The sequence below is a fragment of a genome, unplaced genomic scaffold (assembly GCF_019419815.1).
Source record: "Pyrus x bretschneideri cultivar Hongxiangsu unplaced genomic scaffold, Pyrus_bretschneideri_v1 Contig1, whole genome shotgun sequence".
In the NCBI taxonomy this organism is placed as follows: Eukaryota; Viridiplantae; Streptophyta; class Magnoliopsida; order Rosales; family Rosaceae; genus Pyrus; species Pyrus x bretschneideri.
In genome coordinates this window covers 557217-581613 of record NW_025999390.1, presented here as the reverse complement: position 1 = coordinate 581613, position 24397 = coordinate 557217, and the positions used below count along the sequence as shown (strand labels likewise).

The 24397-nt window shown below is 37.5% G+C and overlaps 4 protein-coding genes across 4 annotated transcripts; 2 read left to right on the top strand and 2 right to left on the bottom strand.

Moving 5' to 3' along the window:
* Nucleotides 1–650: 650 nt before the first annotated feature.
* LOC125467887 (putative HVA22-like protein g) lies at nucleotides 651–3818 on the bottom strand. The gene is made up of 7 exons (XM_048577423.1): nucleotides 3410–3818; nucleotides 2603–2645; nucleotides 2406–2504; nucleotides 2262–2318; nucleotides 2110–2173; nucleotides 1785–1994; nucleotides 651–1346 (listed from the first exon to the last, which is right to left on the bottom strand). The coding sequence occupies exons 2-7, from the start codon at nucleotides 2632–2634 to the stop codon at nucleotides 915–917; spliced, it is 894 nt and encodes a 297-aa protein (XP_048433380.1). The 5' UTR covers nucleotides 2635–2645; nucleotides 3410–3818; the 3' UTR covers nucleotides 651–914.
* A 3475-nt stretch (nucleotides 3819–7293) lies between these two features.
* LOC125477320 (tRNA (adenine(58)-N(1))-methyltransferase non-catalytic subunit trm6-like) lies at nucleotides 7294–10771 on the bottom strand. Its single transcript, XM_048584306.1, has 13 exons — nucleotides 10489–10771; nucleotides 10272–10399; nucleotides 10030–10150; nucleotides 9875–9956; nucleotides 9724–9794; nucleotides 9510–9551; nucleotides 9288–9412; nucleotides 8985–9078; nucleotides 8798–8900; nucleotides 8533–8711; nucleotides 8351–8456; nucleotides 8156–8242; nucleotides 7294–7798 (listed from the first exon to the last, which is right to left on the bottom strand). The coding sequence occupies exons 1-13, from the start codon at nucleotides 10617–10619 to the stop codon at nucleotides 7712–7714; spliced, it is 1356 nt and encodes a 451-aa protein (XP_048440263.1). The 5' UTR covers nucleotides 10620–10771; the 3' UTR covers nucleotides 7294–7711.
* A 6280-nt stretch (nucleotides 10772–17051) lies between these two features.
* Nucleotides 17052–20145, top strand: LOC103927864. Its single transcript, XM_009336831.3, has 3 exons — nucleotides 17052–17913; nucleotides 18003–18103; nucleotides 19284–20145. The coding sequence occupies exons 1-3, from the start codon at nucleotides 17387–17389 to the stop codon at nucleotides 19949–19951; spliced, it is 1296 nt and encodes a 431-aa protein (XP_009335106.2). The 5' UTR covers nucleotides 17052–17386; the 3' UTR covers nucleotides 19952–20145.
* A 3201-nt stretch (nucleotides 20146–23346) lies between these two features.
* Nucleotides 23347–23628, top strand: LOC103929253. Its single transcript, XM_009338418.2, has one exon. It carries the CDS (start codon nucleotides 23347–23349, stop codon nucleotides 23626–23628), a length of 282 nt encoding a protein of 93 aa, XP_009336693.2.
* Nucleotides 23629–24397: the final 769 nt, after the last annotated feature.

Here is a 24397-nt window from a genome sequence, read left to right as displayed (position 1 = left end):
TCATTTATCACATGAAGAGAAAATGAGGTGGTAGGACAGGAGAAAAGACAATATAGAGCAGTTGAAATTCTCTCCGGATCCCTTTCCTCTGAATCCTTCAAATCTCTGCGTTCTCCGATTGGTGTTGGCTCCAACTGCCAACCCACCACTCCCACACTGTCGTCTTCCAGGCTTCGGTTGCCCAAAACTGGAACCAAGTCCTCCCAGATTGAGAAAGAAGAGAGTTAGAGAGAGAGAGAGAGAGAGAGAGAGAGGGGTAGAAGATGAACATGAAAAAGCGAAAAAAGAAAATAAAGTTTAGTTAATTCCTTGTCATTCAATGTTCGGTTGAACGAATAGGATTGAAGGATCCGGATAATCCAGATGGAAGGGATCCGAAAAGAATCCTAATCCAATGTAAGGGGCTCTCATGTGTGTGTAGTTGGTCAGTCATATGATTAGACGGGTAAACCTTAGAATTCACACTCAAAAAAACAAAAACAAGCCCTATATTCATGTATCATCTCACCCCGTCCAAGTAGGTACAATGCCAATGCACTTGGTCGCCCTGCCTTACTAAAGTTTTTCCGACATCTTGACCTGATGAAGTGGCGTTCAAAAGTTCAAACTTAACCACAAATGATATCCCGTCTATAACCAACAAATAAAGATTTGGTGCTTTCAATTTAGATTATTTCAAATTACTTATCATAACCCAAATTTATATACATCAACATCTGATTCATCTTTCTCCTGACTCAACTCCGATTCCAATACCACGTTCGTTATATTCTGGTAATTGTTCAATCAGCCCCTACAATATATCAGAACCCTTTTTATCTGCTGAATTGCGTTCAAAGATGAAAAAAACGAATGAAACAGCCGTTCAAATAACCGTCTTTTGTCCACCTACGCAAATCTAAAAACGTGAAATTTCAACGGCTTCCTGCAGAACGAGCTTTCCTCAACCTTCCACGTGTGACCCGAATGGTTTCCTCCATAACTGTCTCTTTCGGGGGAGGATTTGTCTCTTCAGTCGCTGAAGAGGATGGCACTGCGTCAATCTGCATTGGTGCAACCTCTTCAGTTGGGGTAGCTTGCCTCGATGATTCAGATGCAGCTGCTGTTGCTGTTGCTGTTGCTTTTAGAGTAACTGAAACTGCTGCTTGCGGGGCAGGTTTAGGGTTTGGTGAAGATGCTAAGGCTTCGGCTATCTCCTTTTGGTCCTTGCTTGAAGAAGTACTGGAAGTGGGAGACGGCGGTTCTTCGGGTTGTGCTTGCGTTGTTGCAGCTGGTTGGCGACTTGGAGCTGAAGCAGCAGGGGGTTGGCGAGCAGCAGGCGGTTGGCGCCTAACACCTTGTTGTGGCTGCAATTTCAAGAGTAACACACATGCATACCGGAATGCAGAGTATTAAAGAGATGTGACATACAATCAATAACTCGTGTATCAACACAGCATTTCATCTAAGGTAGGATGACTTCCAATCCAGTACCAACCTCACCAAGGCATGAACGATCAACTATAACTAAATGGAAGAAATACACACACACACACACACACAATATCCCCAAGTTCAAACAAAATAACCTTGAAAGAATAGACGATGAAAAGGCAAAGCATAGTAAAACACCAACATAACAATTCAACACGCACAAAAAATAAATATCTGAATGATAGAAAGACAATAACGTTTTGATAACTTGCTCCAACGGACTGGATGCCCAGACTGGCGATGTTGCAATCAATAGTGATGGGACATAATGGTAAAACTGAAAACACCAAGTCCGAATCATATCATAATACCTGCGCAGGGCGAGGGCTTGGTGTCGATTGTGCGGCAACATACTGCAAAATGTCAAATATTCTCGTCTGACTATAGCTTGCAGCTCTTTGCCAATACAAAATTGCCATGTCACCAGCTCTAGTTCTCAGTTCCAACAAGTTCCTATCAATTTCATTTTCATGCTTCGCAAGATATGGTCTAAAGAAGGAATCATACACATAGGTCGTACCCTGCAACACGGAGATGGTTGTGAGCATGAGGAAAGGTATACTAGTAATAAAAGGGCAAACAAACAATTAAATAAGCTGATAATCTGAGTCCAAAAACCCTTACGGAATCCTATACCTTTGTTTTAGGAAACCACAGATATATAATGAAGAGCAACTTAGCTTCGCTATACATTGGAACCCTTCAAGAAAAAAAAAACAGAATGAGACAAAGAAGTGGCACACAAAAGCATATTTAAATTCTCTCAGCATTCCAATCCAAATCCCCACCATGAAACAAAAGCATCACCAACTCTCTCACAAACAGTCAAAACAGCCACCAAAATCCTGAAATTCAAGGATGAAAAGCGGGTCATCGCTAAGAATCATAAGGACAAATAGAAGACTATCTTAGACACAAGACGGGGTTTATACCAATACTGGCACCAAAAGCGAAGCTGTTCAATCTCTGGCTTGTTCTTTTCAACAGTTTTGTAGCACTCATAAGCTGGATAAGCATATCCAAGAGCCATCCTGTCAAATGCCAAGACATAAAACCCGGGAATTAGATTTGAAAATAATCAAACATCCCTTGAAACGCAACCTAAAGCGAAGGCCAATCGATGACATACACTAGTGTTCTGGTAAGAAAGGATCCTATCATCTTCTTTATACCTGCCCATACAAAAGAAAATAAGCGCTTGGTCAAACAAATCGTCTGGAGTAACAAAAGAAACATAAAATAGCTCACTTCAATACCAAGCAACTACCGAATTTTCGACAAACAACATATCAAGTATACTTCTTGAACCTTAGTAGCAGTGCAAATTGGATTTGTTTTAGATAAACAAAATCACTAAACAAATTAAGAGCAGAACAAAATCACAAGTTCACAACAGGTAGAGCTGATACAATATTCAGATTCTTAACAAAAATAATGGACTCATTTTTTGTTGCTTTCATAAATCATAAAATGTTGATCCTCAGATTAAAAAAAAATTCGTTTCGGTTTCCAGGAATTTGTAAGTATTTGAACAGAATATTTTCTAAATTCCTGGAAACCGAAACGAAAATGTATCTGAGCGCAGTTGGATTTGAATTGAATTTGGGATTAGCAAAATCCCCTGAGCTCAGTGCACAACCAGATTTGTAAGAACAGCCGCTGAAGCATACGATTATACCGCACAGAAATTAAAATTTCTTAAATTTTGCAGACAAAATAGAAATTACAAGAACTAAAAGCAAAAAAAAATTATGAAAATAATAGGCAAAAAAATCATTTACATTTCTAAAAGGAAAATTAAGAATCCAATAATCTGATGCTGAAAAGAGTCGATACATTATGCAATCTCATTTTTCATGAAATAAAATCGGTTTTCAAGAAAATATTCAAAAAATAAACAGTAGCAATTAGATTTTTAGAGAGAGAGAGAGAGTACCTCTCAAAGACTAATTTGAAATTTGAACGGAATCAACGGATTGAAAAGAAAAACACTGAAAGTGAAAGTTACTAGAGAACTCGAATCGCCGAACAGCTCGGATATCGCCGCCGTAGGAAAATGGCGCCGCCGAAAGTCTCGAAGAACCGTTACGTTATCGGCGGCGTGAGAGAGAGTGAGAGACAAAGAGACAGGTGTTTGTGCCGTTTAAAACTTTAAATTGCCATTTGTATGTGAGTTTTGCTTTTTCTCCTCAGGCGTCGGATTTGATATGATGCGATGAGTCTTTGCTTTTGGGTTCCGTCATCATGGAGAGCGGGTTCGCTGTGTGCGTGTGCATATGTAGAACAAGGCCATACGCACTACGGCACTAGGGCTTGAATCACCGTTAAAGGTAAACACGCGGCTCAAGTTTTTCCTTAACTCCTTAAAAGAACGATTTATATGGCACAGAAATTCTATTATTAAGGTAACTCGCGACAGTTATATAACGAAATGCATACCATAAACATAGCTCTTTATCTCAGAGCTCACACTTATTATAATTTTTGCGATAAACAAAAATGATATGTTATAATTTCAAAAATAAATTTACTTATTATAATATTAATAAATTAATTATATCAAGTGACAGTGTGACCTTCGTAGTTAAAAAAACTTTTCCGGCCCACGGCCCACGTCCCCAACAACTTTCCATTTAAGGCATGGTTCGGTTTGTGCCCTTTTGCCACTTCAAGATTCACAATAGGTTTGGAAAAACATTATTTTTGGTGGAGCATGTAGTGGCATTTCGGTAAACTAATAGAGTGGGGTTAAGACATTATGATTGATTATAAATTATTTGATTATGGATGGGATGGATAGAGGTATACAGTGGGGTGGGGTCTACGGAAGTAACGGTAACCTCCCTGGGTCCCTAAGGATTTTTTAAATATAACATTTGGCCGCTCTTAATTGATTAGGATGGTTCGATTCCGTTATTATAGAGGTGTGCTATCCACACTATTTTTACTTTATACACATATTTTTAATTTTTATTTCATACACATCTTTTTAATTTGCGATCGTCGGATTAACTGAATTAAAGAAGATCAAATGATATAAATTAACAAGAAGTGTGTAAGGAATAAAAAGGTTGTCTGGATATCACACTCCTATTAATAAACAATGCTTAACAAAAGCATGAGGTTCTATATGATTTGATCCCACTGGTAATAAATTTATTAATTAGATACCAAGAGGTTAGGACTTTTCATTTTGCCCAAGCGATTTTCTAATTTGATTTATATCATAAGGAGTAAAATTCAAACTTAGTTGTAAACGAGGGAGCACAATGCTATTAAACTTGAATAAATAAAGTGTGCGCCACGAGATTCACGAGATTAAGTAAGTATTAAATTTGTTATTTATGTGAATCGACCTTAAAACGTGTCACCTACAAATGAAAACGACAATCAATACACCATAATTGTGATGACATACGAGATTGGGACGGTGAGGTTTTGGGCCAGGTAAAGTGGGCTCAAGATCGGGCTGGAGTTGGTAGCTAGAGGCCAGCTTGGTAGGGCTGGCTGATGGAGGAAAAGGTCGTGCTCCTTTTACCCTTTTTGTCCGCTCCCACAAAGAAGAAGCAAAGAGAGAGAGAGAGAGAGCATTTAATTGGACAAATAATTTAAAGTTAAAAAGTACAAATGAAAAATAAGATTCTCCCCAACTCGACTGCTGCCATCGAGTGTCCATTTACACGCCGATTCCATCATTCATTTTACAAGGAAAAAAAAGGGAGACTTGATGGTTTCATGCATGCCGAGTGAGCAGCATATCATAAGTTTTGCTAAAATCAACAATTTGAAACACAAATATCAATATATAAAAGGCCATTCATATATGAGGAAGGACTTCATCCACCGTGACATCCCGTGTTAATAAAATATTAAATTTTCTTTATATAACATTTGGTTATTAATGTGAAACATATTTTAACAGCGTAACAATGTCATGAAAATTATTTATATTTCATATGATATGTCAAATTTTCATGAGATTAGAGGCATAAAGGGGGAGGCATATGGAAAGTAGGGGAGGTTTTCGAAGCCTTGGATTCTCTATGTTTCTCTCAAATGAAATTATAGCTAGTACTAGGCTAGTAGCAGTTGGATCGAGTAGTGATCCAAATAATCCAGTAGCATTCCATCTCAGGGCACAAGCGGAACCTTCCCCTGCCTTCTCTTTCCCCTCATATCATGTGCTGCTTATTATTTTTGTTTGTTGGCCTGTCTTTCTCATACCCTTCACCCTTACCCCCACACCCATTTTTACTCTCTTTCCCTTATGTTTATTTTCTTGTCCTTTTCGTAAACCTTCAAATCCTCTATGTGTTTTTTTCTTTTCAAATCAATGCACAGTCTCATGAGCGTTATTGGTTTATTGAATATTACCATGTATTTAAAATTTACCACAACTATTCAATAAACATTTGGCATGTGACGTCCTAGGTTAAAGTTCTTGATGCACAAAATCAATGAAGACTTTGAAAAAACGTAAAGTGTCAAGTTTGTGACCTTCACTTGGTTGCTCCGGTTACTAGTGAGGATAATATGTAAAGAGATAGAGATAGGAAAACAAACACAAGATGTACGTGGTTCACCCTAAGTTTGGCTACATCTACGGAGTAGAGTTCTCATTAATAGTGAAGAGTCTACACAAATACATAGGTTCAAGCATAATCATCATTAGTGGGTACTAATGACTAGTTTAAGTACAATAATGACATTATGGATTCATTGTAGGAGAATGATCTTTTTTTATAGCTGAGGAGAGTCTCCAACTTTTGTCCACGATTGATGCGAGACTCTATGAACTTTATTCTGACGTTGACATGTGTCGTGTTGTCATTGGGCTCTTGGTTGGAGGGAAACTCATATGCTTCGGCATGAATGCCTCAGTATAAATCCCTCAGTGGATCTTTGAATGTATGAAGTTGGCCGATGTTTGGTAGTTTCGGAATTAGTCAAGTATGATACAAACAAAAGTATCTCTCTAATTCATGACATATAAAAATGAACGAAGAGTTAGATGTGCAATCAATAATACAACTAAAAAGTTAACGACAAATAATCCCAGTATGCATCCGACACAAAATATAAATACCAGTATGTACTATAAACCGAATCATAGTAAAAAATTCGATATAACGAACTCTATCTGTTGGTCTTTCAATATATAATTTGACCTGTGAATCATGAAAGAGAATTATCACCATCGAGCTCTAAACACGTGTAACGTCAGTTGCACCAAATCTTTAAATTGTGATTTGCGACTTGCGAGTACGTAGGCCATTCAAATCCTACTTTGAGTGATGGTTATTAGTATTAAAATCCGTCGTAGATAAGAAGTTAGGTGAAATTGTGGTGGCTCTTTGAAGCGCATCAAATAGAATTTTTATTAGCACTGCTTGTGTCATTTGCGTTTAAATAAACGAGCTGCAGTGACAGCATATCCAACTCTACCTACTACCCACTAGTGCTGCTATGTCGCCAACTACTAATTTCCAAAGCGTATAATCTTAGGTCAAACCGTCTAATTAGTAGCGGATTTAAGATTCGAATGTTAGCTGTTCTCACTTCTCAAGGTTAAAGATAAGTTTTTTAATAGAAATAGATAGAAATGCGCAAAAAATTTCATTTTATTCACTAAGGCACTTAGCCAAACTTTTGGTGGACTTCTTGTCGTCAGCCAAACCATATTGCACAAGTCAACAGATACCGATATTTGCCTAAACAAGATGATGAGTGCTATTGAGAGACGCAACTTGTCGAGTGCTGTCGAGATATTCCTAGCAGACATTACATCAAACACTTGTTGGTCACAAAAGACACCCATACTAAACAATCGAAAGATCTTCACATGTATATTTCTCATACTCTTGGTTGTCATGAGACCATCTTAGCCCCAATGTATATCCACCACTGCGTTAGAAACTACATGTCATGCTACACAATATGAACACGTTAGAAACTATACTGTTAATGTTATCGAATCTTCAAATTTTTGGGTTTACTGGCTCGCAGAGTATGAGCTTCTGCCAAATATGGGCCTTCGAATCCTAAATCTTAAACATTGGGGCCCAGATACACATAAGCCACGACCCATAGATTGCAAATCCTGCAAGAAAAAAATTTGCAGGTTTACAGATAAACAAAAGACGAATAACTAGTAGTGTACATTTTGCACGCAGTGGTTTTGCCTACGAACATCCATATAACTAGTCGCAACTCAGCGGAGTGATTTTGTTCTTTCAAATCAGTTCGGTGAAATTTTGGTCCCGCTGAGAATGTACCCACCGAATCCATTCATCTGCATGCATGGATGAGTTCTTGATGGAAGTACCTGAAAAGAAATTATTTGCAATCAGTCTCGTTTCAGCACAGGAATCATCCTAGAAACACTAAAGAACGCATCAAATAACGGTGTATAAAGTTACAGAAACATTAAACCAGGAATTAACAATGGACTTGGCACAACGACAAGAAGAATTAGCATCTCAGCGTGGCCAGTGATGGTCCTCGCAAAATCAACAGGATGGTATAAATAGATTACGACAGAAGTTGAGCTAGGAAACTTTCTCAACGCTTCCATCATACATCTTAAGCAAAAACAGGAATTCTGATAGCAAAATGACATTAAAATCTATAGATTTAGAACTCGCAGATCAGAACAGATACATAAAGAATATACCGAACAAACCTGATATTCACGTAACCAAGGTTCTGAAATTTGCATGCCAATCGCCATTTTCCCCTGCTGTAAATTGTGCATGCATGTTGCAAGAGGCTGCATATTAAAAAGTATAACAGTTTTAGTTTATTCGTCTACAAACGGGTGAAGAATCCGTATGGGAAATTATTAATTTGGTATTATCAAGTATTTGAAGCTAACAACCTGAAGATACTGTTGAAAAATAGCAAAGGGAGCAGAATTTGACATAAGTGGCAAGATCTCTTTAACTAAGCCCCATGCATCCAGCTCCGGTGCTGCTATTATTAAACTGCAAAAAGAATGCAGAACCATCAACTAGATGCTACTTTCAACTAGTAAACTAAACAAATGACAACAATATTTACCTAGAGAAACCATTTTCTTTCCACGAGCTAATGATTTCCTGTGGTGCATTTTCTCCCAATTTTGCAGGTTTGGATATTTTGATTACTGGAGAACTGGTAGACTCGGGAACAGGTTCTGATATCACATTTTCAGATGTAAGAGTTACTTCTTCCGTACTGACTGCTGAAAAAATTTGGCCCTGACAAAAAAAATATAAGAGTACCTGAAACAATTAAGAAACTGCAAGGAAAAAAGTTGTGCAGACTAAAATGAAGTGTCACTTACATTTGGCCGAAATTCCATGTTACAGGAGTCCGTGTCCTGACTGACTGGTTTGGGCAGTCCGTTTTGGAAAGATAAAAGGTCAGTGAGAGGAGACTTCACAATCCTGGGACAAAAACACGATATATCAAAAGTTGGTTACATGAAGAGTGTACCCTTCCTATTTTATGTAACTCAAAGGCAGATGTACCTCTTGCAAATTTCATCTCCAAAGTTGAATATCCTCGCTATATCCATAGAATAAGGCGAGCCACCGAGATATGTATTGCAGACATAGCCCATACCTGTCAAACATAGCATTCAACATCCGAGGTGTCATAAGAAAATTGTTGCAATCACACAAAGTAGCCATAACAAATAGATTTCCTTTTCCCTTGGATATAATTTACTTCAGTTTCACTACTTCAACACCCATAATACGTGTAAATTGAGAAAACATTCGAAGCTGCAAATAGTAAAGGGCAATTGGGGTAAAAAAAAATATATAGCAGACCTCCTAAACGCTCCGCCACGGCACCAGTTAGAAGTCCTCCAACCATATCCACTACGAGGACATCAGAATTTGCAGAAACATTAGCCATGGAAAGCAGAAGAGACAATGTATCCATCCGCAAGAATCTGAACCAAAGGCAATCATATGATACGTAAATTCTCAGCAAATAATATGGGAAAGTAGCTCACCAAAAGTAGAGGAAACTCATAAGTGGCCCCTTACCCAATTTTATTCGGATATTTCTTTAAGTACGCCTCACATATACTGAGAGAAACAGCAAACAACAAGTAGTCAGTAAAAATAATCCGAAATTCTAAATATAGATGCAGATTCAGAACGGCAGCCAAAAAAAATGCCAAGTGCAGAGATAGTTCTCGCTGATAGAATGGCAATATGACTTCAAAGTAAAGCTCGTGCTTCAGAAATAAGAGGTAACCTTCTAGTGAATGGGCGCCTCATAAGGACAATGGGAGCATACTTCTTTTGCTTCTTAAGCCTATATTTCTCCTGCAGACAACAGACAGACAAGAAATAGGATCAGCTTACCTCAAATGAATACAATGTGGTACTCAAATGATCTCAATTACCTGTGAGAAAACAGTTTTCATCTCAAACGTCGCACTGTTTGCAATGAGAGCTTCAACTATTTCATCACCCGTTGCACCCTGTCTGCAATTATCCTTGTATAAGTCCACCAAAATGTACAAAAGAAGCCAAAATACCAATTAAAGTTTGTTCTCACTGTCGGATTGCGTTAATGTCTTCACCGGTTAGGCTCTGCGCCTTATTGTTATCGACTAATGCTCGATTATCTCTAAACTCATCTACTGATTGAATTTCACCTTTTTCGGGAACATTATTACCTATACACATAAATTCAAGAAAAAAGCCAAATATCAAGCAAAATACAAAGTCAGTTATCCCAAGTTTTACAATAACACAATCAAATTAATAATTGAAACAAATTAAAATTAAAAACCAAACCTTCCGTGGACAGAGTGTAGCGGGCCAAATACGGGCCTTCAGCTCCGTTTTCGACCCGAAAGAAAGAGCCAAAGGGGCAGCCAATCAAGGGCTGCAGAGAGCAATTCTTATTCCCAATTTTCACTTTCCTGCACATCCATTCCGCATTCAGCTGTAAGAATTCTCAACAACTCGAAACACAAAAACAGAACAAAACTGATAGCAAAAGACTACTTACGCTCCGGCAGAGAGGCGGGCGAAAACCAGACGGTCGCCGTCGTTGATGTCGAGCAAGACGGAGCAACCGTCCCAGGTGGCTCTAGGGTTTTCAGATAATTCGATTTGGGGCTTACTTTCAGAAATTTCCATTCTTTGTTATCTTTTACTGAATTTTGAACTGAAGCAGCAAGTACAACTACAAGCTAAAACCCCAACGGTCCCCGACTTTTCGCATATCTAGGGTTTTAGTCACGACGACGTTTCCTGTTTTTTCAACTTACGCGAGACCCGCGAGAAAAAGAGATTCGAACTATTCGCGGGTGCAGCGTTGGGTAGTTTGGGCCCTATAAATCTGGAACGTGGGGGAATTGTATTACTGGGCCTAGAGTCCAGCCCGATATTGATTGGACTCTCGTCTTAATCCGATTGTTGCAAATTAAAGTATGAAAAAAAGGGGTAAATTATAGGTGAATTTACATTCTCGATGAACTTGTACATGTTTACTTGAAATTAAGGGGTGTTATGAATGAGCAATGTTAAGAGGACTCTTTCAAAAGTGAAACTCTTTATGGACTATCTGCCACCTCATGTTTTTTACACAATGTTTTATAATAGTGGCACTGGAATTAACGTTAAAACAAGAGGTAAAAAAGAGTCATAGAAAGTCTTACACTTTTCTTCTTGTTTTCCTTTCTCTATAAAAAAATCAACACAAGATTTGATGCGGCTTAATAGTAACTATTCAAATAAGAGGGAAGAGAAGGAGAATGAGGTTTGAAGGAAAGAGATATTGCCATACAATTGGAGATACATTTCTTCATTTTTCATGTGATCATACATCCCCAATTACATTTAAGATTTCACTAATAGGTAGATAACCAATAGAAGTAATATACAAGTGAAAATATGAGGCATTGGACAAGACAGCCATATCGAAGTACGTAGTTGACATGTAGCATTGGACAAGAATATATATAAGGCACAGTAAGAAAATACGAGGCACATGCATGCATGCCTTCATTCGTGGAGATATTGCTGGCAATCAAACTGTGATGAACTTCTGTTTATATTTAACATTATCAATGAGGAGCGACGTTGACAATGCATGCGGTTTGTGAAGATAATATAAATATTTAGCAAACATAGTTGATAATAAAATGAAGAATGCATAATTATATTTAGGTTCAAAATTAAGAACAAAGTACGTAACAGAGCTAGCTAACTCCAGCTTTAGTACTTTGAATCTGATTAATTATATTCTTAATTGATCATCTTAATTACACGTATATGGGTGAAAATTCTTTAATTGTTGTCCAGTACGGATGAGATGCAGAAAGGTTTGGTTCCCTGGGTTGGCTGACCGACATATGGACACCACCTTTAAACACTGCTTATCTTTAGGCAGTGGTTGGCCAAAACCAATCTCATTTCTAACTGCTCCCAAAATAATACCCCATGTTTATGCTTTATTTTTCTAATTAATTATTATAATATACGTAAGGATCTCAAACCTCTACATTTACTTGTTGTGCATTCACCCGCATTTCGCTCTATCTTGACCATTATATGTTTTAGGTCGTTGGATTATTATAATGGTCAAGATATAGCAAAATGCGAATAATGCACAACAACTCAACAAGCAAATATAAAGACACATAATCCATATATTAATTACCACATGTGTGGGGAGCTAAGGCAGCTAACTTAAGGCCATCTCCAACCGAAGGAGGGCCAAAGGGCTCCCTTTAGCCTTATAGCCCTATAAGAAATTATAATTTAATCAACAGTATACCATCTCCAACCGAGGGGGCCAAAGAACCATAGGCCAAACATAGTTTATTATTTTAATTAAATTAATATGGTTAATTAAATTAAACTACCATATTAAAATAAGGTTTTCGAACATATTTTAAGTGCCACTTGTTGCCAAATGAATAAGCCTCCGGATTTCTTATCTTGATATAATCTCAATAATTTTTTGGATAGGATTTCGAGTAACAACGTGTCGCTAACGTGAGTAACTCTCCAAATTTCTTATCTTTATGTAATCTCAATAATTTTTCGGATAAGATTTCGAGTGACACGTGTCGCTAAAGTGAGTAACTCTTCAGATTTCTTATTTTTATGTAATCTTAACAAAATTTCGGATAGGATTTTGAGTGCCACGTGTCGAGATGTAATTGGTTGTGCAAATTTTAAATAGGATTCTTATCTACATGACACTTTTTATCTTCAATTTTCAATGTTGTAGGAATGGTGTAGGTATGTATAGGGAAAAAAATAGATTCTTTTTTTTTAAATTCGTCCAAAAAAAAATATTTCAAATTCCAACAGTAACTTGACGGCAGCATAACATTAGCTAGCCGTTACTAGTTGGCGTCATGCTAATGTCAGGTAACCGTTGAAATTCAAATGGGCTGAGCTGAAGTGTTGGCAAAATGTCAAGCTTGACATTGTGGAGCTGGAGGGCTGGCTGGCTGGCTAGAAATAGCCAGAGAGCTAGCCTGATTTGGGGGTTTGGGCTTGGTGGGGCCCACAAGCCATTTGGCCTAGCCCTCGGTTGGAGACGGTTTTCTTGTAATTCCGAGCTATTTTTAACTCTATGGTCCTTTGGCCGGGTCAGTTGGAGATAGCCTAACTGGACTTTGAGTCTACTCTATGCAGATGGTTGTCCTTCCGTCTTTCCTAAACAATGTACAAATCTAATTTCCCTTAATATATATCCGGTTATTTGTTTAGGGTTTCTCTTTTGCGATCTGCTTGGTTTATCCTCTTCATGTGTCGCCTTGTTTAAATGCCGTCGTGTTTGACGGATGACATACGAAATGGATACGATTTTCATACATAATTGAGTATTTTAGTGTATCCGTCCCTGGCTAGGAATCTAAAAAAAAGTAACGTAAGAGGACGAGCTGCATGCGACATATTGATCTTGTATTGGTATGGAGTGAATCAGTCAATTTAGTGGGTGGTTCTTTCTCCTTCGATCTGACAGTATGTGAAAGCACAGAGTTTGAAGGTTTATTTGGGTGTGGCAGGTTCTGCAGATGAGTGTGCTGAAATAGATGGCTTGTTAATTGCAGGGAGAGGATCCCTGAACTGGATGTATCATATGTGAGAGTGGGAGACATCGGAAGGCGGAATAGAATTATATACAGAATTAGTGAATCTGGTACAGTCCAAGTCGTAGTTGTTTCCTGTTCTTTCTCCGTGTTTTATATGATGGAGGATGTCTCTTTGGCTCTCTGCACTTTACCTTTTTCTTCCTTTTCGATTCTGGACCCCCATTTTATCATGATATGCACACAAATAAACGGAAATGTCCACAGCTTTAGGGACTGTGTCTCTACAGGCCCTCATCCATAAAATGAAAATACACGTTTTGAAACTGGCTCTAAAATATTGTTTGGTCATCTTCAGTCATGGAAAACTAAACGTAGCTCTTGGCTATGTTTTAGCTCTCTAAAAATTAATATTTTAAGGACTTCTTTGGATCTAAAATTTTCCCATCTCCAACCATATGCAGCACTATATTTTATGGATCCTGAGTCTATACATTTAGGTTTTACGTATCTACCTGCGTTTCGCTGCATAAAAAAACCTAACGGCAAAACTAGTTAACAGAGTTTGGAAATTATTTTCTTAGAAAAAGTAAACTTAATTGTAGATAACGTGTCATACTTTGAATCTTTAGATTATTATAGTGCACAAATCTTAAATGCAGAGACTCGTGATCCATATTTTATTACTCTTTTAGGCCAAACTTAGTCTACGCTGGGCTACATGTTGTCTGCCCTAGAGCTAAATTTAACCTAATTTTTTTAGCCTGATTCCCTTTGATTAGACCTTTGGTTGGAGACTAATTTTACATTTAGAGCTAAATATGGTTTATAGCCCTTGGCTGGAAATGGCCATGGTGACTTAATGAAGGAAAAATTATTAGTAAAATAGTCATACATACATACACATCCTCACTTGTAAATGAATTCATCTTCATTCGTAAGACATGTTGATATTGTACAAATGAATTGTACATGTTTCATGCTTCACATTTCTTGTACCAGAATTTTTTGTCGAGTTTTTTCATTCACAGTTTTTTGTTGTTGATTCCAATGAGGTCCTTGAGTGCATGCATGCTTCTACATTCTGTGTAGATTAGCTTAAATAAACAAAAAGTATCGTCAGTGCAAGAGATTTTTTCATATAATCAGAACTATATTTATCTTCTGTATCCCAAATTCATCTCTTATAAATGAGATAAGCTCCATATACAAGTTTCTCTCATCGTTTGATAGTTTCAACTTTTTCAATCCCAAAACTGGCGGATCCAAACAAAACTTTCAACTTTGAGTGCAAAAACAAATTAAAGAACGTGAGTCGAAGAGAATAAACAAAAGGACCAAGAAAGCACAAGAGAAAGGCTCCAATAAGACAGCATACAAAGCACTTCTGATCTCCGAATCCACGACAAGCCGTCTAACTACATCGCACATTAACATGTTATTTTATCCTTCCCTTGCATCTCCTGACCAGTCGCACTCAAGTAGCCCTCTCTCAGCCGTTGATTGAACCGACTCAATGACAAGGTCAACCTTCTTCTTATATGCTTCAAAGACAAACGGACCTGGATTGTTTGCCCTCCCCATCCCATACCCTTCTCATCCTCTCCTATATTATGTGGTCACGGTTAAGCCACGTCAACATTTTATATTGATTTTTTTATAGAAATAATAAGACAAAAAGAGCTTAACCGTGGCCACAGAAATAGGAGGAGATGGGAAGGGTATGGGATGGGGAAGGCAGACAATCCAAGTCCAAGACAAACATGGTAGGTAATTCAGAACCGGATGCAAACGTTATGATCAATTTTGATAAATCATGAGTTTTTAAATATGGTGTTACTATTTCATTCAAATTATCATAGGGTGTTATTATTTCATTCAAATTATCATGTGGTGTTATTATTTCACTTAAGCTATAATATATATGTAACATCCCACATCGCCTAGGGGAGTGGATCATGTAAGCCTTATATGTATATTCTCATCTCTACCTAGCATGAGGCTTTTTGGGAGCTCACTGGCTTCAGGTTCCATTGGAACTCCGAAATTAAGCGAGTAGCACGCGAGAGCAATCCCATGATGGGTGACCCACTGGGAAGTTCTCGTGTGAGTTCTTAGAAACAAAATCGTAAAGGCGTGGTCGGGGCCCAAAGAGGACAATATCGTGCTACGGTGGAGTCGAGCCATGGATGTGGTGGGGGCCCGGGTTAGAATATGACAATTTGGTATTCGAGCCAATCCCTGGCCGGATGTGTGCCGACAAGGACGTCGGGTCCCTAAAGGGGGGTGGATTGTAACATCCCACATCGCCCAGGAAGTGGATCTTGTAAGCCTTATATGTATATTCACATCTCTACCTAGCACGAGGTTTTTTGGGAGCTCACTAGCTTCGGGTTCCATTGGAACTCCGAAGTTAAGCGAGTAGGCGCGCGAGATCAATCCCATGATGGGTGATCCACTAGGAAGTTCTCGTGTGAGTTCCCAGAAACAAAATCGTGAGGGTGTGGTAGGGGCCTAAAGCGGACAATATAGTGCTACGGTGAAGTTGAGCCCAGGATGTGGTGCGGGCCTGGGCCGGGATGTGACAATATATGCATATTTTTTAATTAATATATATCTTAAAAATAAGATATGTTTAATTTTATAGAAAACTAGATTTTAATCCCTAAATAAAATAAAGTTTAGAAAAATATCTTATACAAGATTAAAAATTTATTTTAGTCCCTAGACTCTATTTTAGGCAGCATATGTATTCAATATCTCTTTTTTTATTTTTAATTTTATGAATTTAAATTTTATGAAAATATTATAAATTTTAATTCTCATTTTGGTAAGCATCTTATATAAGAAAATATTTTCGTAGAGATTTTTCGGTACACTTATGTTTTTGCATATTTTCTTATCTGCCACTAATTCATTACAATATTTTTAGGTACGAACATTTCGGTACATTGGGTTAGTATAATATGGTTAGGTACGGATATTTTGGTACACTAGTTTAGTGTAATATATTTAGATACTGACATTTCGGTACACTAGTTTAATATCATATAGTTAGGTACAAAATTTTCTGTATACTTATGTTTTTACATATTTTCTTACGTGTCACTAATTCACTACAATATATTTAGGTACACTAATTTAGTAAAATATATTATGATACAGACATTTAGGTACACTAATTAGAGAAAGTTAAATAAAATTAATGAATTAAAATGTGTATAATAATAAATTTAAAATTTAATGTAATAACATTAAATAAGTTATCTATTAAATATAAAACACAAAAATATAATATGAATTTGAATTAAGTACACATTAAGGGACTAAAATCAATATTCAATCTAACACCAGGTTTTAATTAAATTTTAATTTTCTTGAAGGATTAAAGTTCAAAAACCCCTTTATTTTATCATCTACTCATATTATAGCACAAAAACTAATAACATAATGTGACAGTGTTATTGCACATATATAAAGAGTATTGCTATAGATACTAAATTTGTAAATAAAATTTGCAAATGAAATAATGTGTCACTAATAGAAATGAACACATTTATCAACGCTTAAGTCATAATCCAATCTTCAACTTTCATGTAATTTAATTTATAAAAATTTTATCTACAAATTTAATCTTACTAACGTTACCATTGATAGAAGTTTCTCCAAAACCCCATGTGCGCTTTTGCCTTTAGTTATTTACCCATCTCGGATGCATCTTCCACTCCACAAAATCTCCTTTACCCACTCTCTCTTTCTTATCTCTCTCCCATATAAATATGAAATAGCAGAGACCTTGTTCTCCAATTCTATAATATCACTTCTTTAATTTCTCAGTGATCTGCTTTTTTTTCTATGGCTCTCTTCACTTTTGCACCAGAGGCCACAGAGCCCAAGAAGAAGGCAACGCCACCACCAAACCGCAGGCAAAAGCAGCCGTCTTCCAACAATAAAAAGCAACAAGAACCACCACCACCGTCCTCCTTCTCCTCATGGGACCACATCAAGAACCTCCTGACCTGCAAACAGATCGAAGGGTCGAGAGTACACGACCCATCGAAAAATAATATTGTCGGTGGCGCTGCAGCCGGCCAAAGTGGAGGCTACTCGAAGCTGGGGTCGTCCTGCAGCTCCATATGCAGCTTCAGAGATGTCGTTCATGGCAACACTAGGGTCGTTCACAGAGCTGACAACTCGTCGCCCGAGAGTAGCACGCTGGGTCAGGAAACCGGGTTGCTGTCTAGGAAACCTGCGACTCGGTCAGCTAGATCCAACGGTTCTGGTTCCTCCGCTGCTTATCATACGTCATCATCGTCCAGAGGAATGCAATTCCGGAAGCTCTCTGGGTGTTACGAGTGCCACATGATCGTTGACCCTAGCAGGTAGATATAAATACATTTTTTGTTTACAAATATAGTCTAAAATACCACTTAGAGAAAAAAAAAATTGATATAATTTGATATTTTTACAGGTGCCCAGTTCCTAGGTCTACTATTTGTGCTTGCTCTCAGTGTGGAGAGATCTTCCCAAAGATGGAGAGTTTGGAGCATCACCAAGCAATTCGCCATGCTGGTACTACATAATCTATTTTTCACGAAATTAATCATTTTCATGCTGAGTTTCCTTTAATTATTTCATGCTTTATTTATTTTATAGGCAAAATTATTTTTCTCTATGATTTATCCTTTCAATTATCCATCATATGTTAACCATTTTCTTATGTAGAAATAGTGAGTTTATATTACCTTATATATGTGATAAAGTGCACGCAACTTTGTCTCTATATATAGTTTTTAATATTTTATTGATAGCACCCTTTTTTGGCTAAAACTTTGTTTATATATCTTACAAGCTAATTTTGAACCTTGTGTCCTGAGTCAGTCAAAATAATGTGCATATCTTCTCGTCCTTAATTTAGAATTTCAATTTCCGTAAGATTGAGCGATTTAGAATATAATCTTGTTGATAAACATTGAGAAAAAAATCAAAAGATAATATTTTTTTCGTGCATGCGTAAAAAATTGTGCACAGTACTTAATTTACCGCAGCTCTTGCATCTAGCATATAACTAATTATAAAGGCAGTCAACTTCCAAGAGTACAGAGCTACAGCTGTCCATGCACTACCAAATAAATGATCCTGATTCGCAAGGTGGCCTGTCTTAAATAATTGGGACACGATCTTATTTGTTTCCCCGTTACTGTAGTTTCCCTCTTTACAAGACAATGTTCTAAACAGTATATAACGTTGTGTTATTAGATTCAACGTCATATGAATAGTAAGATCATGTTGCTTTTCTTAACATTATATACCCCCACTTGCCATGTCAAAACTCAATCATCACGAGTTCACGACCCCAGTGACAAGATAGGTTTTTTAGTGTTTCGCGAACAATTTAACCTCTGTCAATTTTACTGTCTAATTAAATGTAACATAGGCTTGGTTCATATTTTAAGCACTCATTAACCGTCAATTTTAATGTTTAGTACTTTTACTTTTTAATTTTTTTATGAAATTGATGATCAACATATGCTAAAAATGCGAGTAAATACACATCATCATTTAATGTCTAATTAGACAAATTGACCAAGAAGTTAAATCGGAACAATTGAAATATCATGTAGGGTAAAATGCAAACATTAAAACTTTATGACTGTAAAATGGAGTTAACCGTTTTACTATATTTGAAAAGGATTACATAATATAAAAATGGATGCAAAAATAATAATTTTTAAATTTTTTAATGGTGTAGTATCGGAGCTGGGGGTCGAAGATTCCGGCCGAAACATCGTGGAAATAATCTTCAAATCCAGCTGGCTCAAGAAAGACATCCCGTTCTGCAAGATCGAACGGATACTAAAGGTTCAAAACACGCAGCGCACGATCCAACGGTTCGAAGACTGCAGAGACGCAGTGAAGAACCGTGCGCTGAGCAGCACGCGAAAGGACCCCAGGTGCGCGGCAGACGGGAACGAGCTGCTGCGGTTCCACTGCGCCAGCATCTCGTGCACGCTCGGCGCACGTGGCTCGTCCAGCCTTTGTGGCTCCGTACCGGGCTGTGGAGTGTGCACGGTCATCCGTCAAGGTTTTCAAGGCAAAGCCGTGGCGGGAGGTGATCAAGGTGGGAGCAAGGGAGTGCGGACAACCGCCAGCAGCGGTAGGGCCCATGATTCGTTGAATTGTACGGACGGGCGCAGGGCAATGCTGGTGTGCCGTGTCATTGCTGGCAGGGTGCGGCGCATTGCAGACGGTGGGCCGCCGGAGGAGGATGGCTTGTCCCAACTGTCGGCTGCTGCTGGCTCCTACGATTCTGTAGCCGGATTCGCCGGAATCTATTCCAATCTCGAGGAACTTCTTGTTTATAATCCGAGGGCCATCCTCCCATGTTTCGTGGTCATTTACAAGGCTATAGAGTCGTGATTAAGGTCGTCGCTTAAGTTCTCTCATGACTTGGTCATTGTGAGTATATGTAAATAAACTTACGTGTGTTGGGATGTTACCAAGTCAATCATATATGATGGCAAATCTGAACGCTTTCCAATATAATGAGTGATTAACTTAACATACTTTTACAATGGTTTCCTGTCCGTTGAAGGAAGTTCTTTTCGGGCATGCTGTATCGCCTAATTAGGTCAACTTTGCTAACTTCTACTTCTTTCTTTCTTTCTTTTTTCTTTCCAATTTTTGTGTGTTCCATGTATATACATGTTTTTCAGTATCATTTTCACATGGTGGTGCTAGTGAGGTGAGACCAACTTATATTTTTGTTTTTGTTTAGATTATAGATTTGCTTAATGGGTTTAGCAGCTTTAGTTCAACTGCTCAACTGCAAGTGTATTTGTTAAACTGTTTTATCAAATAGGCAAGCTAGACAATTTAAAACTAGTGTATCTAGAAACTTATGTAGCTAGAATAAGATTCGTTGTTATTATACCGTTTCAGTCGAATTATACAATGTTATGTGGAGAAATATATATATATAACATTATATTATTGTATTGAAATGTCATGCAGTAATGATAAACTCGTTTCATGAGTGAAGCATATAGTTGACGGATGATAATTGCATACACATGCGTCATGCGTGAGGTGTGCACAATCACTATTAACTCTCATTGTTTGGAGTGTTTAAATTGAACTGTGCAAAAGCCGATTAATTTATGACATCAACGCAGTGATCTCTCATTGCAAGGTTAAAATAAGATAAGATAGTTATGGCGAATGGTCTATATAATTGGAAACAAGTACCTAGGGGCTCCCAAAAATCATGTTTAATGTAATCCCCGTTGAGATTACTGACAAATCTTGCACGTAAAAACATGTTAATCTTAGGTCAGTGGCTGTCCATACTGAAATTGTAAGATCATCTCCAATCGAAGGAGGACCAGATGGCTAATTTTAGCCCTCTGGCCCTCCAAGAAATTAATATTTTAATGAACAGTGCATTGCCATATTTCTTACCATCTCCAACCGAGAGGTCAGAGGGTCATAAGCCAAACTTAGCCCTATGACAAAAAATCATTTCCAATCAAGGGAAGAATTGAAATAAAATGAGGTAATATAGTATGAAATGGTAAAAATATGTGAGAAATGGTGTAGAAAAAATTAGAAAAAAAAAAAAAGTGGGCTGGGACAAAAAAAAAAAATCCTAAACCCTAAACCCTAAAATGGGCTAGGCAAATGGAAAAGAACAAAAAAAAAAAAATAAAAAAAAATAAAAAAAGGGGGCTAGCCGGCGGGCTGGTTAGCTGAAGATGGCCAGCCGGTTGGCCCCTTGACCATTTTTTGTCCCGTGGGGCCAAAAAAAAAAAAGGGGCTAGCCAGCGGGTTGGCTAGCTGAAGATGGCCAGCCGGTTAGCCCCTTGACCATTTTTTGTCCTATGGGGCCCACGAGCCTTTTGCCCTAACTCTCAGTTGAAGACGATTTTTGGGCTATTTTCGGCCCTCTGGAACCTTTGGTTGGAGATGGTCTAAACTCCCTCCTATAGTAAGGAAGCAGATGTTTAATTAGTATTTGTAACCAGAATACTCATTAGGCCTTCCAATGTGATTATACATAGTTTGATTCTCATATTTCAGGAATATATAGATCGTGTAAAAGCATTTTTAAAATTACAGAAAATGTTTTTGAAGAAAATATTTATTGATCATAAAAGTATATGAAGCGTTTCTTACAAAAAATAAAAACATATGAAGTGCTTCTTACAAAAAAAATATCAGCTATGTGCTTATGCGACTCGGATTTTCATTGAGATTAAATCTCACCGCACTGCCTGAGGCCGAAACCTGTCAAGTGCACTAGACATCCAATATGTATTTTCAAAATTTTTCTCATGGCCAGCTATCAGGCTAAAAATACGTTTCAACCGGAGCCCATAAACACCTATATATTATGGGTTTCAGTTGCTAACGGACTCCTAGAGCCCAAACAAACATATTTTTGTCATAAAAGAAAGTACCAATTAGACACAATTATGATGTTGTATTTGGAACTAATTTTTTTTCTTAATATGGAATGACTTCACTTAGTTTGGTTATTAAGTTCCTTGGACAGGTGCTTAGTTCATGATTAATACTTTTTCTTTACTTTAAGGAAGAAGTACCAATTAGACACAATCATGCTGTATAAAAATCATTAGAACAAACCCTGGCCCTCCACTTTTCATAACATTCTCTGAATCATCTCTCTTCACAAGCTCATCATCTTTTCCCAATAATATACTCCATTTTTTGTTTAACCATAAACAATTATTGATTATCTTCGTTTCTTTCATTTCTGCAGGACCCTTTGGTGTTAATTTCCACTATCGAGTATATTTGCGATGCTAGAAACTGATAGGGTCTGGAGTCTGGACCACCTGGATATGAACTTGAGCTAGAAACTGATTCGCATCTTTTGATTTTATTTGTGTTGAATTGACTAATCGAAAGGCAATGATTAGGGTTAGCTTTCCTCAGGCAAGCAGGTACCAAATATATATAGCTAGAAAATGAATGGTAAATTTTTGGCATCTCTCGCTCTCACTAATGAACATGAATCAAATTATCATTTAGCTGTTTCTCATTAATTTGAGGATTACTTAGGCTTTGGATAAGTGCAATCAAGCATCTACTTAGTACTAAGAATACTTCAATTTTACTAGTTTACTACTTTAAGAGTTTGTATGGGACTGCTTTGTGACAACTAAAATCGCTATTTGACTACATTTAGCGTAAAATCTCAAAAGTGATTTTTAGGTCATAAAAGCGTTTTATGAAGAAGGACCAATGAGTTTCAAACGGATGCACACCTCCTAAAACTATCTATGTATTCAACCAATTATTCACTTTGAACAGAATGAGCAAGAAGTGGACACTTAGGTTGAACAGCGTTTTAGTTAAGTTGAAGGTTAATAATATATAATTAAGGGCTTTTGTTTTGATTAATAAATCAAGGTTATCTCATCTCACGAGGACAAGTGAAGCCCATGCAAATGATTTGAGCACATGAGAACGCCATTGCATACTCCGAATGTGCATGCTCATCATCATCATCTTTGAGACTTAAGAGAGTTTAAATTTCACAAATATATAGAATACCACCAACCCCCATGGAAATTCACACCCTCATCTCTCTCCCCCCCCCTTTTTATATTTATAAGACAGACACCCTCCCATGATAGCATTCATTTCCCGGAGGATAAAAACACAGAGAATACAATGCTGCATAATATTCAAAGAAACCACAGCTTCATTGTACAAATAGGTCAAGAGAAACCCTCTATAGCCAAAACTTAGACCCACATCATCAACCTCCCAAGCTGAACTTGTCTGCGATGAAAATCTTCAATCGCTTCAGGAAGATAATAATGAAACTTATTTTTACTGTCCCATCTCGATCAGCCCGCGGCACATCTCCGTCGGGAGTTACGAGCACTTCCAGGCAAAGGAACAGCAGCTGTGACAGATTTGAGCCTCCAAAGACTTCATGCAGTTCGTACTACTCGTCGCACGTGCATTATAACGAGGCCATCGCTGACTGCATCGAGTTCTTTAATAAGTCTTCTTCTGGCCAAGGGGGCAGTTTGGATGATGGAGAATTCAACGTTATGGTTTGATAGATATCATTTCGCATGCATCGATCACAATATCACATTGTTAATTTCTACTTGTGTTTAATATTTGCCTCATTTTTTCGTATAATTAATTTGTGATCTTTGTTTTCGCCCCAAGCCCATGGAAATAACAAGTAATGAAACTTTGGTGTAAGGGTAAATGTTCTTATCCAGTTGCATGTTAAAGTATTTGATTTGTTTGCTATTCATGTCTCTTAGATTGTGGGATTTGAACCTACAACGTACTGTTTCAGTTTGCTTGCGCTATATATCCCCCAATACATTCATGAAACTTAAAACAACCTTTACTAAGCATACCCATATTTTCTTAATGCATGCATTGGTTTTGTTTAAATTATTTCTAATTGTATTATTTTCCCTGTAGCTGGGTTTAATTTCGAACAAAATTTCCTAGAAAGCAAAATGACTGTTGTTTCTAGCCAATTTGAGAAGAGAACTCTATGATGACTCTATCTAGTTTGAGAACAACTCTAATTAGACAACCTTATTGAAATTTTTTTGATGTGCCTATTTGTCGTCGGATGTCGAAGACTCGAAGCAATATATTGTTCCGGGCTGTCCATCTATCACTAGGTTGGTACTAGTCCAGCAGCTCCAGCCCTATATTTGTATGGCCCATTATTGCTTTCAGCCCATTTCATTAGGGCACCTATTCAATTGCCTAAAGGATGCATTACCCTCAAATTAATAAAAAATAAAAAGTTAAAAATGGTTCTCAATGAAGAATGATAAAGAAATGGAAAAACACCTT

Coding starts and splice junctions, on each gene's coding strand:
- LOC125467887 (XM_048577423.1), bottom strand. CDS start 2,634: ATGATAGGATCCTTTCTTACCAGAACACTAGT. Junction 2,319..2,405: donor CGCTTTTGGTGCCAGTATTG/GTATAAACCCCG, acceptor CTTGAATTTCAG/GATTTTGGTGGCTGTTTTGA. Junction 1,995..2,109: donor TGTGGTTTCCTAAAACAAAG/GTATAGGATTCC, acceptor TCCGTGTTGCAG/GGTACGACCTATGTGTATGA.
- LOC125477320 (XM_048584306.1), bottom strand. CDS start 10,619: ATGGAAATTTCTGAAAGTAAGCCCCAAATCGAATTATCTGAAAACCCT. Junction 9,413..9,509: donor AAATATCCGAATAAAATTGG/GTAAGGGGCCAC, acceptor CCTTTGGTTCAG/ATTCTTGCGGATGGATACAT. Junction 9,079..9,287: donor CGTGGCGGAGCGTTTAGGAG/GTCTGCTATATA, acceptor TATGTTTGACAG/GTATGGGCTATGTCTGCAAT.
- LOC103927864 (XM_009336831.3), top strand. CDS start 17,387: ATGGCTCTCTTCACTTTTGCACCAGAGGCCACAGAGCCCAAGAAGAAG. Junction 17,914..18,002: donor ATGATCGTTGACCCTAGCAG/GTAGATATAAAT, acceptor ATATTTTTACAG/GTGCCCAGTTCCTAGGTCTA. Junction 18,104..19,283: donor CCAAGCAATTCGCCATGCTG/GTACTACATAAT, acceptor TTAATGGTGTAG/TATCGGAGCTGGGGGTCGAA.
- LOC103929253 (XM_009338418.2), top strand. CDS start 23,347: ATGAAAATCTTCAATCGCTTCAGGAAGATAATAATGAAACTTATTTTT.